Source organism: Syngnathus acus, chromosome 2 (genome assembly GCF_901709675.1).
Source record: "Syngnathus acus chromosome 2, fSynAcu1.2, whole genome shotgun sequence".
In the NCBI taxonomy this organism is placed as follows: Eukaryota; Metazoa; Chordata; class Actinopteri; order Syngnathiformes; family Syngnathidae; genus Syngnathus; species Syngnathus acus.
Window position 1 is genome coordinate 3,167,519 of NC_051088.1, and position 16,995 is coordinate 3,184,513.

General features: G+C 42.3%; 1 protein-coding gene across 4 annotated transcripts; it reads right to left on the reverse strand.

Annotated features, from left to right (window-relative positions):
• Positions 1-242: 242 nt before the first annotated feature.
• Positions 243-15,037, reverse strand: rbm10 (RNA binding motif protein 10). 4 transcript variants are annotated; one of them, XM_037244685.1, is made up of 24 exons: positions 14,746-14,893; positions 14,088-14,154; positions 11,962-12,073; positions 11,581-11,883; positions 11,341-11,511; positions 11,201-11,270; positions 7,537-7,610; positions 6,664-6,750; positions 6,524-6,584; positions 6,287-6,442; positions 5,986-6,146; positions 5,799-5,896; positions 5,566-5,653; positions 2,831-2,996; positions 2,653-2,732; positions 2,491-2,572; positions 2,312-2,403; positions 2,023-2,217; positions 1,728-1,868; positions 1,508-1,561; positions 1,215-1,409; positions 908-952; positions 760-815; positions 243-480 (listed from the first exon to the last, which is right to left on the reverse strand). In XM_037244685.1, exons 2-24 carry the CDS (start codon positions 14,102-14,104, stop codon positions 390-392), a joined length of 2,595 nt encoding a protein of 864 aa, XP_037100580.1. In that variant the 5' UTR covers positions 14,105-14,154; positions 14,746-14,893; the 3' UTR covers positions 243-389. The 4 variants fall into 4 exon arrangements, 3 of the variants coding, with proteins under 3 accessions (XP_037100580.1, XP_037100571.1, XP_037100562.1); XM_037244676.1 differs by having other exon boundaries at positions 2,873-2,996; positions 11,581-12,073; XM_037244667.1 differs by having other exon boundaries at positions 11,581-12,073.
• Positions 15,038-16,995: the final 1,958 nt, after the last annotated feature.

Consider the following 16,995-nt stretch of genomic DNA (forward strand, 5'->3'; position numbering starts at 1 on the left):
TCTGGAGTGACTTTGCTGCGCTGAAAGTAAAGGGGCCGAATAATATTGCACGCCCCACTTTTCAGTTTTTTATTTGTTAAAAAAGTTTAAATTATCCAATAAATTTCGTTCCACTTCACGATTGTGTCCCACTTGTTGATTCTTGACAAAAAATTAAAATTTTATATCTTATGTTTGAAGCCTGAAATGTGGCGAAATGTTGAAAGGTTCAAGAGGGCCGAATACTTTCGCAAGGCACTGTATGTGCAATATGTATCCTGTCATTAACTGCTTTGGGAAGTTAGTAAATGGTGAAAACATTGTATGAACAGATGCTAGTACTAATGAAGTGCAAAGTGTCCACCCTTGTCCCACCAGGGCCAAGTCGCCGTTGCAGTGTCGCAGCTCACTCACTCCACTTGCATATTGCGCAACAAAAGACCTTTTTTCACACCTCCTTGGAGCATTCTGGCACCGAGGCTAGAGCCTGTGATCCCATCACTGAAGAAAGGGGCAGAGTCAAAAGATAGACAAAAAGGTGACCGTATGATAAAACAGTCACACAAAATGTATATGCCTGTAGTAATTCAATGAATATGAGGGCGAAACCAGAAAAATAGTAAACAGCATTACTCAATAATTGTGATTCTGACTGAAAAAAAAAAAACAACGCATGTTATGGCCTTTTGTGAAATTTCTTGCATAAGAATTTTCCGATGGTATAACATGGCAAACATCCGAACAATGATTGAAAGAAAAATGTGGAAACGGCCTGCTTACATGGCACTTAACTTCCTCTTCTTGGAAGCGGGAGTTTGGAGGCCATCAGTTTGTCTCTGTAATAATGATAATAATATGTAATATTTACGACAGTTTCAATACTATGTTACTTTGTGAGAGATACTGGTGGTGGTACTATTATGCTAACCTCTTTTCCTGCAGCTTCCTGCATTCTTCTTTGCTCGAGATTTTGCTAAAGGGAAACAGGATAAAAAAATGCAAGTTTCAAAAAAATGCAATGATACAATATAAACATCTTTACCTTTTTTAGGAGACCTAATTATATGCAGTGGTGCCTGGAGTAATGAGTTATATTTGTATCATGACCACCCTGGCAACTCAAAACATTAAAGGACTTTATTTTTTGGCAAGTCAAAGCAAAATAAAACGATCGGGTCACACATACGGCATGTGCTGCAATTGGACTATCAAAGTTTTAGTGACAGTCTACAAACCTTATGAAGTTCCGAGAGCTGCTGGTGGCGAATCAGGGCCTCTTTGCTGGGAAATTGTCTCCTACACAGCAGACAGGCCAGTTTCACCCAGTCGGTCATCCTCCCGTCCTTCTCATCTTTGTCGCCATCTTCTTCGCCGCTGTCACTTTCCCCACTGTAGGCTGGAACAAGACCCGGGTGCTGTAGAGGGGGTGACTAGATTGGGGGTGGGAGACTGGGTCATGCACTGAGAAGAAAAAAAAATCTGCGACAAAAGTTGACTTCGTAACAGACGAATGGAACACACAACGTACTTCAGTTTGTCTGAGCTGGTCCAGAAACATTTGATGCCGTTCTGAAAGCGCCCCCTGTGGGACAAAGGAAAACACTTAATGGGATAGATGCAAAAAAAAGTAAAAAAAAAAAAAAGTAAAAAAAAAAAAAAAAAAGATCCCAAATTACTTTCTTCATGAGTTATACTGAGAAACAATCATTATTTTGGCTCAGTCTGAGTTATTTGTAAGCATGCAACACCTTTTTCTCTAGGACAGCATAACCTGCATCAGCGCTGGCTGATTCTCTGCGATCTGTGGAACCGGCCGCAGGGGAGGCAGCGCGCACGTTCTCCTTGTGTCGGTTGAGAGACTTGGCCCAGCGCTCCATATCTTTGGCTATCTATTAAGGCAGGCCCAACAGGGGAATACATTTAGCTGTATGCAGTCAAGCTCCTCGTCCTCTTATCGCAAGTGATGAATCATGTGTGTTGTCACATTAATTATGCACAAAACAGTCAGTCATGCCATTAATTTATTTTTGTGTGCAAATGTACCTGCTGAGCAGTTTTACTCTTGGGCTTATCTTTTTTTTCCTTGCTGCCAGGATTAGCAGGCACCGAGTCTGCAGGGGCTGCACGATCATCAGCGGGAGCTGCTTCTTCCTTTGACTGTCCAGAAGCTGCAGGAATGTACATGCGCTTCTCGCCCTCCCAGTACATGAACTGCTGTGTGTGATGGTTGTAATAATACTGCAAAAAGAGTCATGGATGGTAATCAATGGGTCACAAGTAATTTACTAAATATCCATCTCTGTTATATTATCATATGTCACGTCGGCTTTACCTGGGAGTTTGGGTCATAATAGAGTCCCGTCAGTGGGTCGTAATAGTAGCCTGAGCTTTCATCATATTGATATGTGGTTACATCTGGCACAGCTTGAGTAAAAAAAAAAAAACCCCAAAAAAAAACAGAGTGGTAAACATATATTTGCAGACAAACCAAGTTCATTGGGTAGCACATACGATATTGCTGGAGCTCATGTGCAGTGCCCGGTGTTGCCGGCTGGCTGGAAGAAGCTGGTTGCGGTTTTCCGACTATCTCAACCTTTAGAGACAACACGCATATTAGCGTGATGCAGCTCAAGCAATGCAATGTGATGGCATTGGCAGATCGGTAACCAGTACCTGGGTGGCGGAAGGCTGAGTTTGCGGCTGCGGCACGATAGCTATCCCGGGCGGCAGCGCTTCACCTGGATTCACTGCAGCTGCGAGATGTCAAGCAAGTACATTACACAATTGCGCAAATCCATACCGTAGAGTCATATAACACATGTGAGGAAATATCCTAGCATGAGATAGCAACCTGGGGTAACTGCTGCTGGGTAAGCCCCCCTCAGTGTCGCACCTGCACTAGGCAAAGAAGCAACCATGGGGTCTGCCTGGACTTGAAAATGTTGGCTGTCTGGCAGAGCGTAATCATTCCCTTCTTGATTGTATGGTATTGTCGCTCCTGAACCATTTTGTGCAGCCTGAGGACAAAAAACACAAACACACGAGTACAAAATGAAATATTGACACCGTCTAGATCAGGGGTGGGCAAACTACGGCCCGCGGGCCACATCCGGCCCACGGGACCATTTAATCCGGCCCGCCAACCCTGAATTAATTGTATTATTAAACTTTTTTTTTTTGTCATTTTGCCTGCAATGACTGCGTTTCCCCAGTAGATGGGGAACCGCTCGCCTGCGCATTTACTACCGGAAGCCGTGTCAGAAAGCTCGGTGCACACTCACAAGTGCGTGTACGTACGTACGTACGTACGTACGTACGTACGTACGTACGTACGTACGTACGTACTCAGTAGTACGGACATGGCGCACTCGCGCTCTATTTGTATCAGTCCCGAATTTAGAGCGTGGGCTGTGACGACAGCATTCTTGTAATTCGCTCGCTGAGCTTTCAGATACAGTTTTACGCTAAAGCCACCCACAAACCTTCCCCTGGAATCCTTCCATTAAAATGAGTGGCCCGAAGAAAAGAAGTGAGTGCCGAATGTTAAAAGAGTGGCCAATTTGGCTCGACGTACGCGACGTGACGTTCAGCCACATCAACCCATCACAGATCGAGGTAAACGGATCTCTCCTAAGAATTGCCACAACAAATTTTACTCCAGACTATGATGCACTAGCAAAAAAGAGAGACCAACAACACTGTTCCCACTGAAAATGAAGGGGAGGCTCTCAAGTTTGTTGTAAAAAAATGCATTTTGAATATGATTTGTACACATAGCAGGTATTGAAACTAGCGACCATTCTCATTTTGAAACAATGCAGGATGCTCAAGGACATTGATGCACCACCTGCTTGCGACTAATCTTAACCTGTAAAGTTCTTAAGGCTTACTTTAAGGAAGTGTTTCCCGTTTCCTCACCTCTGTTACCAGGTGTTTGTGAGTTAAAACTCTGCTCTGATGTTCAGATACCCCTCACCGTGTTGCCGTTTTGATTACTTTATTTGGATGTATGCTTTCACCGATTCTTCAAGATGATATATTTGGTCAGAATGTTTGCTGTTTGATGTGATCTCATAAGATAAACATCTTTCATTAATCTGACCTGCAGGCACTGAAGTGATGGAGACGGCCGAACTGGGTTCTAAATTTGTACCGGAGGGCCGAACCAGGAGCAGATGGATGTAGTGTTTGTGTGAAGTAATATAAGCGACCTGTAAAGGTCATTGCATAAAAGATTTTGGCCTTTAGTAGGTAGTAAAGCATGGATATTCCAAACAAGTTTTTTTAAAACAAATGCATTTATTAACAGCATTAAAAAAAATAAAAATAATTCACTAAAAAACTGCTATCAGTGATTCTCATAAAATACGACACTGTTATTATGAATAACAGTCTCCATCACTTCAGTGCCTGCAGGTCAGATTAATGAAAGATGTTTATCTTATGAGATCACATCAAACGGCAAACATTCTGACCAAATATATCATCTTGAAGAATCGGTGAAAGCATACATCCAAATAAAGTAATCAAAACGGCAACACGGTGAGGGGTATCTGAAAATCAGAGCAGAGTTTTAACTCACAAACACCTGGTAACAGAGGTGAGGAAACGGGAAACACTTCCTTAAAGTAAGCCTTAAGAACTTTACAGGTTAAGATTAGTCGCAAACAGGTGGTGCATCAATGTCCTTGAGCATCCTGCATTGTTTGAAAATGAGAATGGTCGCTAGTTTCAATCCCTGCTATGTGTACAAATCATATTCAAAATGCATTTTTTTACAACAAACTTGAGAGCCTCCCCTTCATTTTCAGTGGGAACAGTGTTGTTGGTCTCCCTTTTTTGCTAGTGCGTCATAGTCTGGAGTAAAATTTGTTGTGGCAATTCTTAGGAGAGATCCGAGGTGTTGGTCCGTTTACCTCGATCTGTGACGGGTTGATGATGACGTTCATGTGGCTGAACGTCACGTCGCGTACGTCGAGCCAAATTGGCCACTCTTTTTTTAAACACTCGGCACTGTGTCCACCTTGCTTTTCCTTGGGCGACTCATTTTAATAGAAGGATTCCAGGGGAAGGTTTGTGGGTGGCTTTAGCGTAAAACTGTATCTGAAAGCTCCGCGCGCGAATTACAAGAATGCAGTCGTCACAGCCCACGCTCTAAATTCGGGAGTGATACAAATAGAGCGCGAGTGCGCCATGTCCGTACTACTGAGTACGTACACGCACTTGTGAGTGTGCACCGAGCTTTTTGACACAGCTTCCGGTAGTAAATGCGCAGGCGAGTGGTTCCCCATCTACTGGGGAAACGCAGTCATTGCAGGCAAAATGACCAAAAAAAAAAAGTTTAATAATACAATTTATTCAGGGTTGGCGGGCCGGATTAAACTGTCCCGTGGGCCGGATGTGGCCCGCGGGCCGTAGTTTGCCCACCCCTGGTCTAGATGTAGTACATAGGTATATGTAAATAAATACAGTCAGCGTGGCTAATCTTCCCCCACCCCCTAAGAGTAAAAAAAAAAAAAAAAAAAAAAAAAAAAAAAAAAAAAAAAAAGACTCTTGATGTGTTGCCCCACCAACTAGTCCAGTTACCTGTGTGACAGCCCACTGTGCTGCAGCAATGGCGGTGCTGGCCACCGTTGCAGCGCTCATTCGACTCACTTCTGTTGGAAATGTGTCACTGAAAAAAGAAAAAAAACACAGCTTCACACTTCTGTCGATACCTATCCATCTATAGTCAAGACCAAACCTCACGTCTGCTACCATTTTTGTTTTGCAATTTGAATTCCATTGGTTACATTGCTCACGTGCGAACACGCTCTTACCGCTTGAAACCTTTGGCAAACTCCACGACAATCACCTTCCCGTCGATAGAAAGAGGCTGCTTGAGAGCCTGCAAGATCTGGAGCAGTTGAGATGCCTCCTGATGACAAAGCCCAAAGGACACGAGTGACGACAGCTCCACACAATCACAAATGTCCGCTTCCATGAAAACTATACAATGCTGCTTACCACAATCGTGGAGAGTTGCAGAAAAGCAAAGCCTCTGTTGAGATTTGTGTGCTTGTCCTTGATGAGGCGAACGTTGGAGGATGAAAGTGTAGCAAATGAGGCCAAAGAAGATAAAATGGCTTCCACTGTTGTATGCGGTCCAAGGTTTCTGAGAATCAGCGCTTGTGATGAGAGGGGAAGGACAGTGTTAATTAAGAAGGAACACTGAGGTGACGACTAGAATCACATCATCTTTCTTTGTGTTGGACACACAAATTGATTTGTGCCAACTTACAAATTTTCTCCGCGCCATTTAACTTACTGTCGTTGGCAAGGTCTGCCTGCTGTGCAACTTGAGCTGAATGGGCAGCAGAAACCGAATGAAAGGGTGCTGGCAGGGGCAGCAAGCCTTGGGCTCCCTCCTTTTGAAGACCAAGAGTTGAATCTTTGTGCATCTGGGGCAACTTCAGTTCAGCTTCTGAAAAGGGAAAAGAACATGTCTTTAACTTTGAGCGACAAAATTCCGTACGGGAGACAACACAGGTGGGTTTATTGTTACCTGATTTGGGCGCAGTGCATTTAAAGCACCTTTCCCTCCTTTTAAAGTTTTGCACTCCACACTGTTGAGATTTATACAAGCCTTATTGTTAAATGAAAGAGGGGGGAAAATCTGTTATACATCATGCCTCCAAACACAACCTTGTTGCAAAGCCAGTCCTCGTTGGCTCGTGGTTTTGGGTTGCTGTAGTGCATCGACACTCGATGTCCAAGAATCAGCAGCATGCCCTGAAAGAAGTAGAGAGAGGGAGGGGGGAGGGTGGACAGTGGATGACTATGAGCAAGAATGAGGCCACACGCATCAGAGTGAGGCCTCATCTCAGAGAAACCAATGAGAGGGACCAGAGAAGGAGAAAGTGAGAGTGAGACAAAGAAACCTGACTGAAAGACAGAATAGAGAATGGCGACCTTCAGCTTTAGGAAAAATTGTTTGATGCTGTCATTCTGTGTTCTATTCATTCTATTCACCACGCAGATCCAAATTAAGTTGTTTTTTTTTTTTAATTTAAGACTGAGTTGTTCAGTTCAGAATAATGGCAGTTTGTAAAAAGCCAGTACAGCTCAAAATCTTTTCCATACACCAGTCACATTTAAACACTAAACCATGTAAAAAGTGTTCATATTTGGCTATTTGGTTGTTCAACACATTTCCATGTATGGAAATAAAAGTTAATGAGATGATTTTGAGCTTTCCACACTTTTTACTGACTGCTGTTATTCTAAACACAAAGGCACAAACCGTTCTCATTGACTGAATTTCAAATTGAGGAGAGAAAGTAAGAGCAATGGAATTTTTATTCTTTTTTGCCAAATGAGTTTTGCAAGTTTATCCTGTCTGAACAGTCTCAGACATGTATGACTCCAACGTATGAATTACCTACCTGTCTCACAAAATGATTCTTTGTGAGCAAATGACATGCTTTTAATCTAAGATGAAGCAGGCGTGATGTGACAGTACATTTGTCTTGCCCATTGCGTGTGTGTGCGCGTGTCATGTGTGTATGGGAGAGTGACCTGGTTGGTCTCCATCCAGCGGGTGGCCTCCTGTATGAGATTAAACTCGACGAAGGCGAATCCTCGGCTCTGACCTGGACACCGCCCAGCGCCATGGTTACCGAATAACAACAACAACATAACGCAGTGAGGGATTAGTGCCTTGTGTACAGAGGAGAGAGAGACCCTGTAGCAGCACTAACAAAATGAACAACCGCTCTCCCTTGGAATGAAGAGGCTTGACGGTGAGTTGGCGAGACACTCTTATGATTCTCTGCGAGGTGAGGAGGACGCGAGGTCCAGTAGCTCGGTGGGGTTCACAAAAACGAGGGAGAGGGAGGTCCCTACCCAATCCCCAGGTTATGTCTGACCCACGTGCCAATGCAAGTGACACACATGCACCATTGAGTTTCAGAGTGCAATAATGTGGGTGGGGGTTAAGGCATTGGTACTCGTCACTGCGGCCGATACCAGAACTTAGAAGACTAGAATATTGCCATTAATTCCATGCAAGTTAAAAAATAATAATATATCCGGATGTACATTTAAAAATATAATTTTTTTGAGTCAAATTTTGTGCGTCAAAAATACTTGGCAGTATCGACACATGGTTCTGGTGACTGCTCTAGGATTGACTTCCTGTACTGGTACTGGTTTTTAAAAAAATAAATAAAAATGGTATCAAAGAGCCTGATTCAGTACCAAAACCTATAACAAAATTTTCAAAATTTAAGATGCTAGTTATTCCCCTCACTTTGACACAGCTTTAAAAGTAACTAGATTGATTTTTACTAAGGGGCTTCATGCTGCCAATGGATTTACCAACTGTCTGGTGACATCCAACCAAAGAAATTACAAAATAAGTCACAGTGGAACATTGAAACAGTTTGATTCCGCGCTCATACTGAATCAACTCAACTCTCAGGAAGCACTCTCCCGTAACTCCCCTCATGACTTCAATACGGCATCACTGTTCAACGTTTACAAGAGAAACTATTGCTGAAGTTTGCCAGGGGCTTTACAAGACTTGGCCTGCTGCGTGATGACCAGCAAATTTGCCTTGTGCAACAAGGGCAGAAACAGAGAAAGACACGGAATAAAAGAGGGCTTTGTAATCAATGACTTACGGGCGGCTACAGGGTTACTCGCCCTGTTTGGCATTGTTTAGACTGCAGTACTCAAAAACGCAACTCTGACAGCAAACGTGGAGAAACTGCTTAACAGCTCACTTTTGTCAAGTGATCCAGGAGGTTTGTGAGCATTATTCGTATACTCATTCACACAGAGATGGCAGAAGAATGAACATGCATATACAGTGCCTTGCGAAAGTATTCGGCCCCCTTGAACCTTTCAACATTTCGCCACATTTCAGGCTTCAAACATAAAGATATAAAAGTTTAATTTTTTGTCAAGAATCAACAACAAGTGGGACACAATCGTGAAGTGGAGCAAAATTTATTGGATAATTTAAACTTTTTTAACAAATAAAAAACTGAAAAGTGGGGCGTGCAATATTATTCGGCCCCCTTGCGCTAATACTTTGTAGCGCCACCTTTTGCTGCAATTACAGCTGCAAGTCGCTTGGGGTACGTCTCTATCAGTTTTGCACATCGAGAGACTGGAATTCTTGCCCATTCTTCCTTGCAAAACAGCTCGAGCTCAGTGAGGTTGGATGGAGAGCGTTTGTGAACAGCAGTCTTCAGCTCTTTCCACAGATTCTCGATTGGATTCAGGTCTGGACTTTGACTTGGCCATTCTAACACCTGGATACGTCTATTTGTGAACCATTCCATTGTAGATTTGGCTTTATGTTTTGGATCATTGTCCTGTTGGAAGATAAATCTCCGTCCCAGTCTCAGGTCTTTTGCAGACTCCAACAGGTTTTCTTCCAGAATGGTCCTGTATTTGGCTCCATCCATCTTCCCATCAATTTTAGCCATCTTCCCTGTCCCTGCTGAAGAAAAGCAGGCCCAAACCATGATGCTGCCACCACCATGTTTGACAGTGGGGACGGTGTGTTCAGGGTGATGAGCTGTATTGCTTTGACGCCAAACATATCGTTTTGCATTGTGGCCAAAAAGTTCGATTTTGGTTTCATCTGACCAGAGCACCTTCTTCCACATGTTTGGTGTGTCTCTCAGGTGGCTTGTGGCAAACTTTAAACGAGACTTTTTATGGATATCTTTGAGAAATGGCTTTCTTCTGGCCACTCTTCCATAAAGGCCAGATTTGTGCAGTGCACGACTGATTGTTGTCCTATGGACAGACTCTCCCACCTCAGCTGTAGTTATCTGCAGTTCATCCAGAGTGATCATGGGCCTCTTGGCTGCATCTCTGATCAGTCTTCTCCTTGTTTGAGATGAAAGTTTGGAGGGATGGCCGGGTCTTGGTAGATTTGCAGTGGTCTGATACTCCTTCCATTTCAATATAATTGCTTGCACAGTGCTCCTTGAGATGTTTAAAGCTTGGGAAATCTTTTTGTATCCAAATCCAGCTTTAAACTTCTCCACAACAGTATCTCGGACCTGCCTGGTGTGTTCCTTTGTCTTCATGGTTCTCTCTGCGCTTTAAACAGAACCCTGAGACTATCAAAGAGCAGGTGCATTTATACGGAGACTCGATTACACACAGGTGCATTCTATTTATCATCATCAGTCATTTAGGACAATATTGGATCATTCAAAGATCCTCACTGAACTTCTGGAGTGACTTTGCTGCACTGAAAGTAAAGGGGCCGAATAATATTGCACGCCCCACTTTTCAGTTTTTTATTTGTTAAAAAAGTTTAAATTATCCAATAAATTTCATTCCACTTCACGATTGTGTCCCACTTGTTGATTCTTGACAAAAAATTAAAATTTTATATCTTTATGTTTGAAGCCTGAAATGTGGCGAAATGTTGAAAGGTTCAAGGGGGCCGAATACTTTCGCAAGGCACTGTACGTATTTGGGGGCTGACCAAAGTAGGCACAATGAAGTGACAGCTTTGTAAATGCATAGTTCTTTAATGACCCCATAGGATTGGATTAGATTGGAAAGGTTCCTTATTTAGGTGTCTGGTGAATGTAGCGTAAGCTTAAAAAAAAAAATCAGCTTCATGATGTGTATGTATTTTTAAGGCATTGAAAACAAGGAATATGAGGAAGATTTCTTTGTTTGGTACTTAATATTATGATTAAAAAAACTACGTTTAAAAAGTATTCTGGATAAGATGAAATGGCTGGCAAAAAGATATTGCTGTACCGAGTGGGAGAATTACACTGGTCAACATCAAATTTCAATCAGAGTTGGCTTTGTCTGTCCCTTGACGTATTTTCGATGCTGATCTTTTTGTACCCCGACTTTTCTAGCACAAACAGTTTTTGAGATATAATTTTTGGTTTTAAGTTTGACAATACAATATGCAATACAGATTTTATTATGGGTTGTAATTTAAAAAAAATCCACCTGTTATTGAACACCCTTCATTAATAAATATGAGTAAATAGCACATATATATTATTGCAACTATTATTATAAAAATCCTATGCGCTAGAGAGAAAAAACGAGGGCAGATTTGGAATCAGAGCATTAAATTTATCTGGAAATGTTTAATTGCATCAGGCGTACTAAGATTTGTTGACCAGTGTTACAATAAAAAAAAAAAAAAAGAAAAAAAAAAACTGAAAAGGACAAGTTTTCTCACCTGAAGATTTGTTCCTCATGAGTCGAACCTCTTTTGGCTGGATCCCCTGCTCTTGAAGTGTTGCCCAGATCTGTCGACACGTTTAAGACAACATCAAGGAGGGAAATCCAAAGCAAGCCCAGCAAGCAACATACACGTACTTCATTGGCAGTGGCGTTGGGTGGCAGCATGCGAAGCATGACAATGTTGCTAGGTCTCTGATTGTAGTCCAGATCAGCACGGTAATCCTGCTCCCTTTGCTCCATGTCCTCATGAGACAGCTCGGGCTCACAACTACTTCGGCCGTGCTCCTCTAGCTCGGCGGCAAACATCTGAATTATTCAGGACAAATGAGCAACCGAGAGTGGACTGTTGAAAGTTTCAGCTGTGTTCAGGCTTACCCGTCTCATTCCCGCTCCTTGAGAGAATCTGCCCTCCTCTCGGTGCTCCATCTGATCAGGACAGGCACCGCCTCTGCGACCCCAGTTTCCTTCTCCACTGCCTAAATATAGGGTTGAGTTCTCAGCAAAATGTTTACCATGTTTCATCAATCCCCTTGCCTCCGACCCAGTCCGTAGCCGTTCAAAATCTCTCTTGGATTTCTTGTCATCAAAGCCATCAATTGAGGACTGCGGACAAAGAGGCCAGAGGACTCCTTTGATCTCCTGACCACAATCCCCTTTTTGATGGAATCCTTGGACATCTTGGAGGTGACCGGGTAAGAGTTCAGCGGCACACAGAGATGTTTCATTGTGGACATTTTGGCCGTCCTCATTACGGACATCATATTCTGCTTCTTGTGCCTTGTCATCAAAACCACGGTAGTCCACGTCCTGAAAGTTGTAGTCGTCATGGCTGCTACCGTATCGCCCCATGCGATCACCTCGCCCACCCCTGAACACAGATGAAGGACTTGACAGCGCCATTCATTCACTCGCAAAGCCGTAGCCTAGAGCAGGGATCCCCAACCACCGGGCCGCGGACCGGTACCGGTCCGTGGGTCACTTGGTACTGGAAGAAGAGGCTACAACTTCTAAGAAAAGGAAAGCTGCATTTAAAAGAACATTTCTGGAGTCCTACTTAAAATATGGATTTATCGCCACAGGTGACTGACGCGCCAAGCCCACTCTGCATAATTGCTCTAGGCCAGCGGTCCCCAACCTTTTTTGCGCCACGGACCGGTTACATGTCAAAAATATTTTCGCGGACCGGCCTTTATATAAATAAATAATACATTTATTAAATACCGTTTTTTTCCGTGTATAATGCGCAAAATTTAACTAATTTATTGTCCTAAAATCTGGGGTGCGCATTATACATGGGTACAAATTTTTTTTAATTTTTTTTTTAAAAAATATTTTTTTTTTTTTATTTTTTTTTTTTTTAAGAAAATCATGGTACAACAAAACCAACAACAGGACTGACCGACAATAGTGTGTTTGTACTGTGCTCTGGTCATTTCGTCAAAGAAGGGATAATAGTCCTCTTCTCTTCTTGACTGACAATGAATGTGATAGTTTAATACAATCAGCAAATAACAAAATGCGTATTACAGGTAATATTTTACTTCACAACACTTTGCCATGTTCCTTTCGTCTCTGCTGTTCACTTCAAACACGCTCCATACGAACGCAATGCTCTCGTATCAGACGCTTGCTCGATCACCTGCTCGTTTGCTGTCACAATGTACCCTACACAAATCCGAAACATTTGTTGCGGCTCCGAGTCACGACGAGGGGCAAGTTTTGGTTTCCAAGGGTGTTTTTATTCCTCTTCAACGTCTCTCCCATACAGAGCCGCCTTTTTCACATGTCCGCACGTCACTTTCCTCTCTTTTCATCTGATCGCGGTGGTGCCTTTACGGGCAGTCGGAGAAATCAACGCCAACAAAAAAAAAATACATCCAGCCTAGTTAAGACCATACCAAAGACTATAAAAATGGGACCCATTGCCTCCCTGCGTGTGTGACGATCATTGGGACTTAAAAAAAAAAAAAAAAAAAAATTGGGTGCGTATTATACATGGGTACAGGCTTTTTTCCAGCATCAACATGCCATTTTTAGGGTGCGTATTATACATGGGGGCGCATTATACACGGAAAAAAACGGTAATACATTTATAATAAATATATAAATACGATGAAATAAAATTATACGACTGCCATAAAAACAAGTATAGACGACATAAAAATAAAACTCACCATTACGTTGAATTAGTGGTTACGTTGAATTAGTGGGAGCACTGAGCTTGTTTCTCAAAAACGAGCCGGTCCCATCTCGGCGTAATGGGAGACAATGACACCCGAAGTGGTTAAGGTTTGTCTTTTAATGCAGAATGCTTGGTCTCCATGTGCCGAAGCAGTTTTGAAGGCTTCATTGCCTCGTTAGCTAGCCTGTCGCCACATTTTATGCAGAATGGGCTTGAAAATCCATATTTTAAGTAGGACTCCAGAAATGTTCTTTTAAATGCAGCTTTCCTTTTCTTAGAAGTCTCAGCCTCTTCTTCTTCCGTCTCCTCATTGGGCTTTTTTCCCTTTCCAAAGAAGCTTTCCAAACATCTCTGTTTCTTGCTCATTTTTGCTTGCTTCGCAGGCTCGACTGAGGTGACATGTCACGTGACCGAGACGAGCATCTTGACCTGAACTGACAGATGTAATTGGGACAGAATCGCCAATTTTCTTTTATATTTTTCAAAATAAATTGTTATTTATTTTTGCTAGCTTTGCGGGCTCGACTGGGGAAACATGTCACGTGACCGGGTCGAGCGTCTTGACCCGAATTAATTGATCGTCGATTCATTTTTGTTTTGTTTTCCTGTGCGGCTTGGTGGCCCGGTACCAAGTGACCCACAGACCGGTACCGGTCCGCGGCCCGGTGGTTGGGGACCACCGGCCTAGAGGACAACTCACCTCCGCTCAGTATCCATACCGTATTCACTGACGCTAATCTTTCTCTTTGTTCACCAGCATGAATAACCTGAAGGCACAACATTTGACTGATTTTGGATGGGAGGCAAGCAAGGTGTTATACCACAAACTACCACTACTAATGTAGAACACATGTCCTACTTTAAATCACAAGTTTAACAAGAAGATAGGATAAAGAGTAACTCGGAATCAATAAAATCGGTCACAAAATCGTAACAATTTTGTTTGGTTTTATGCCTTTATGCTTTAAAACATTGGCTAGAGATTGCCGCATATACACTACTTGTAAAGAGACGTAATTTTCTTAATATTTTCTGTTAAAAAATGATACTTGTATCTCTCGCGTAAATCAACTCACCTTAGAAATTTTACACGCACCTACGTATGGTGTGCACTCACGTAAGCTTACGTCTTGTGCATGTACAAGAAAAATAGACGGGGGTGGAACCCTTGACTGTGAGGAAAGCTAAAGGCGTACTGATAATACAAGAACAGAACCTATCAAAAATATTCAACAATGACATACGGGCATCTTTTAGCCTACATGCTAACTACTATCTGGAACGCTAGCAAGTTGTCCTCAGTCTGTCAGTCGTCACACACATGGCAACAGACAGAAGCAAATTGTGCGTAGACTTACCAACTTTCCATGAACACGCCGATTACCAAATTAACACATCAGCAAACCAAGTAAACTGAATGTTTTTATTCGAGCGAAGACTAGAAAATGGCCACGGAGGTAACATTTTAGTAGGACGGAGCAATGTCCCATTCTGACCGGTGATTGGACAGTAGCGACACTAAGATGAATGGTAATTGGACGTAAAGAAATCGACTATGACCTGCCAGCTAATCACCGACACAGAAGTAATATGTGCGTGTTTTCTAAATGTCTTGATAACATGTTTGGTGATATGCTTCTGCCAAAATTATCTAAAGATCCCGAATTATATTGTAGTTTTCACTGTCTTTTTAAAGACCTCCGTTTTAATCATACTGTTTGGCGGGTGGTGGTTCTTTCTAATGTAAATAAGACACTGCTCATGTAGCACGTGAAATAGTACATTATCATTTGTACAGTATAATGTGTTTGATATGTGAAATGTATTCATTTAAATTGTTACAGGATGTGATATTGGACATCACAGCAGAGGGCAGTGTTGAGCTTTTTGTTAACTCTAAAAAAAAAAAAAAAAGTGAGGGGGGGCAGTTAGCCAAGCGAATCGGAGGGCTAAAATCTCTCAGGAGAGACGTGCGATACTGTGACGATGGCGAGTAAATCTCCCCCCATCTGTCAAGTGAAATTAAAGTTTGAGCCACTGTGTCCGGTGAGGAAGTAGGTCCAGTCGCCCAATTTGTCACTTCTGGTGAGTTACCCCATAAGTCCCAGACGCTTGTGCTTGTAAAAAGGCTGCGCAGTAAAGATTTACTTCCTTGTGGAATTTCACACGTAATGGGTGGGCAAGCACTCCAGAGAGCCAACTAGCAGAAAAAATGCCAAATTTCCATGTGCGCATTTTAAGAAAACCTGCACCTGTTAGAGGAAACCCCAATACCAGCTTTATTTGAGGAAACAAAATATTGAAAGCAGTCACAGTCCAATAACAAATAATATATCTGATATCCCACCCTCCAAAAAAAACATGCACCCCGAGCTTGACCCATTCAATGAATTACTTGACACAATGCTTATAACCGAGGATGATCTAAACAAATAATAGCTGGATTAATTGAGATAAAAGAAAATTACAGTTAACATTAAAAAGTTAAGAAAGAATAGTGACAAAGGATTCCGATAGTCACAAGTAGAATCATCATTAAAATGTCCTTACAAGGCCTTGGAAGGACATTGACATACAGTACAGCTTAAAATTGATTGTAAGAAAATGATCTTTACAAAATAATATTCCATTTATTAACCACACCCACTCGTGATTTCAACCACTGACTAAAACAATCAAATCTTAAGTGTGGCGCACACACAAAGGTCCTAAAAGTCACAAGATAATTAACCTGATTGCACCTCTAGTTTATGTACTGTATACTGTCTTTCATCAAGTGGGGGGGTTTGAATATCACTCTTGAGAGGCTGTTAATTGCTAGACCATCCGGCGCCACAAAATATGGCTTTCAGGAGTAACTTTGGCATGGAAAGAAGGGCTTTAGGGTCAGTGTCACAAAATGCCTTTCCACGCACTAGACAACAGAACAATGCACACACATTCACTGCATGCAGACCTGCACTGGAGAAAATGAAGCACCATATAGCCATAAACTCAATACACACTACTGTTTAGTTGCGATTTCTTTCGCTGTCATCCAATTCGGTTTAAGCCTCCCCCTGAATAGCGCCCGAGTGAGAACAAAGGCTAACAATAACGGGTAAAACACGACACTACAAATCCAAGTTCTCGACGTTTTCCTCTCCTCTTACTCTGCCTTACTGCTGCTCTCAAGGCACGATGTGTAGGTGACACTATCATTAAAAACAAGTTGACATTGTTTTTACTTAAAACATCACTTATTTAACCTGTCAGATGTCTATGTTAACTTTGGCCTGGTAGACCTCTTCAATTATGTCATGGCACATTTGAATTGAATCGATTAATCGATTAATGTACTTAATTAAGTACATACGTCCATTTGACTCCTTAAAAGTTCTCATTAGACCCAAGATAATTGGTGTGTGTGTGTGTGTGTGTGTATATATATATATATATATATATATATATATATATATACACACACACACACACACACACACACACACACACACACACACACACACACACAGACCGGGGACTAAGGTTTCAATGTCTATCAATTTTCGGCAAATCTGCCTGAGCTTGCTGATGTGCGATGGGTGATCGGAAATTGAGCGTCCGTACAA

Bases quoted from the DNA above. Each gene is read 5' to 3' on its own strand.
- rbm10 (XM_037244667.1), bottom strand. The intron at 11,271-11,340 runs GTACGTGTATGT...ACGTGTCGACAG, and splicing joins CCAACGCCACTGCCAATGAA to ATCTGGGCAACACTTCAAGA. The intron at 2,218-2,311 runs GTAAAGCCGACG...CTCTTTTTGCAG, and splicing joins ATTATGACCCAAACTCCCAG to TATTATTACAACCATCACAC.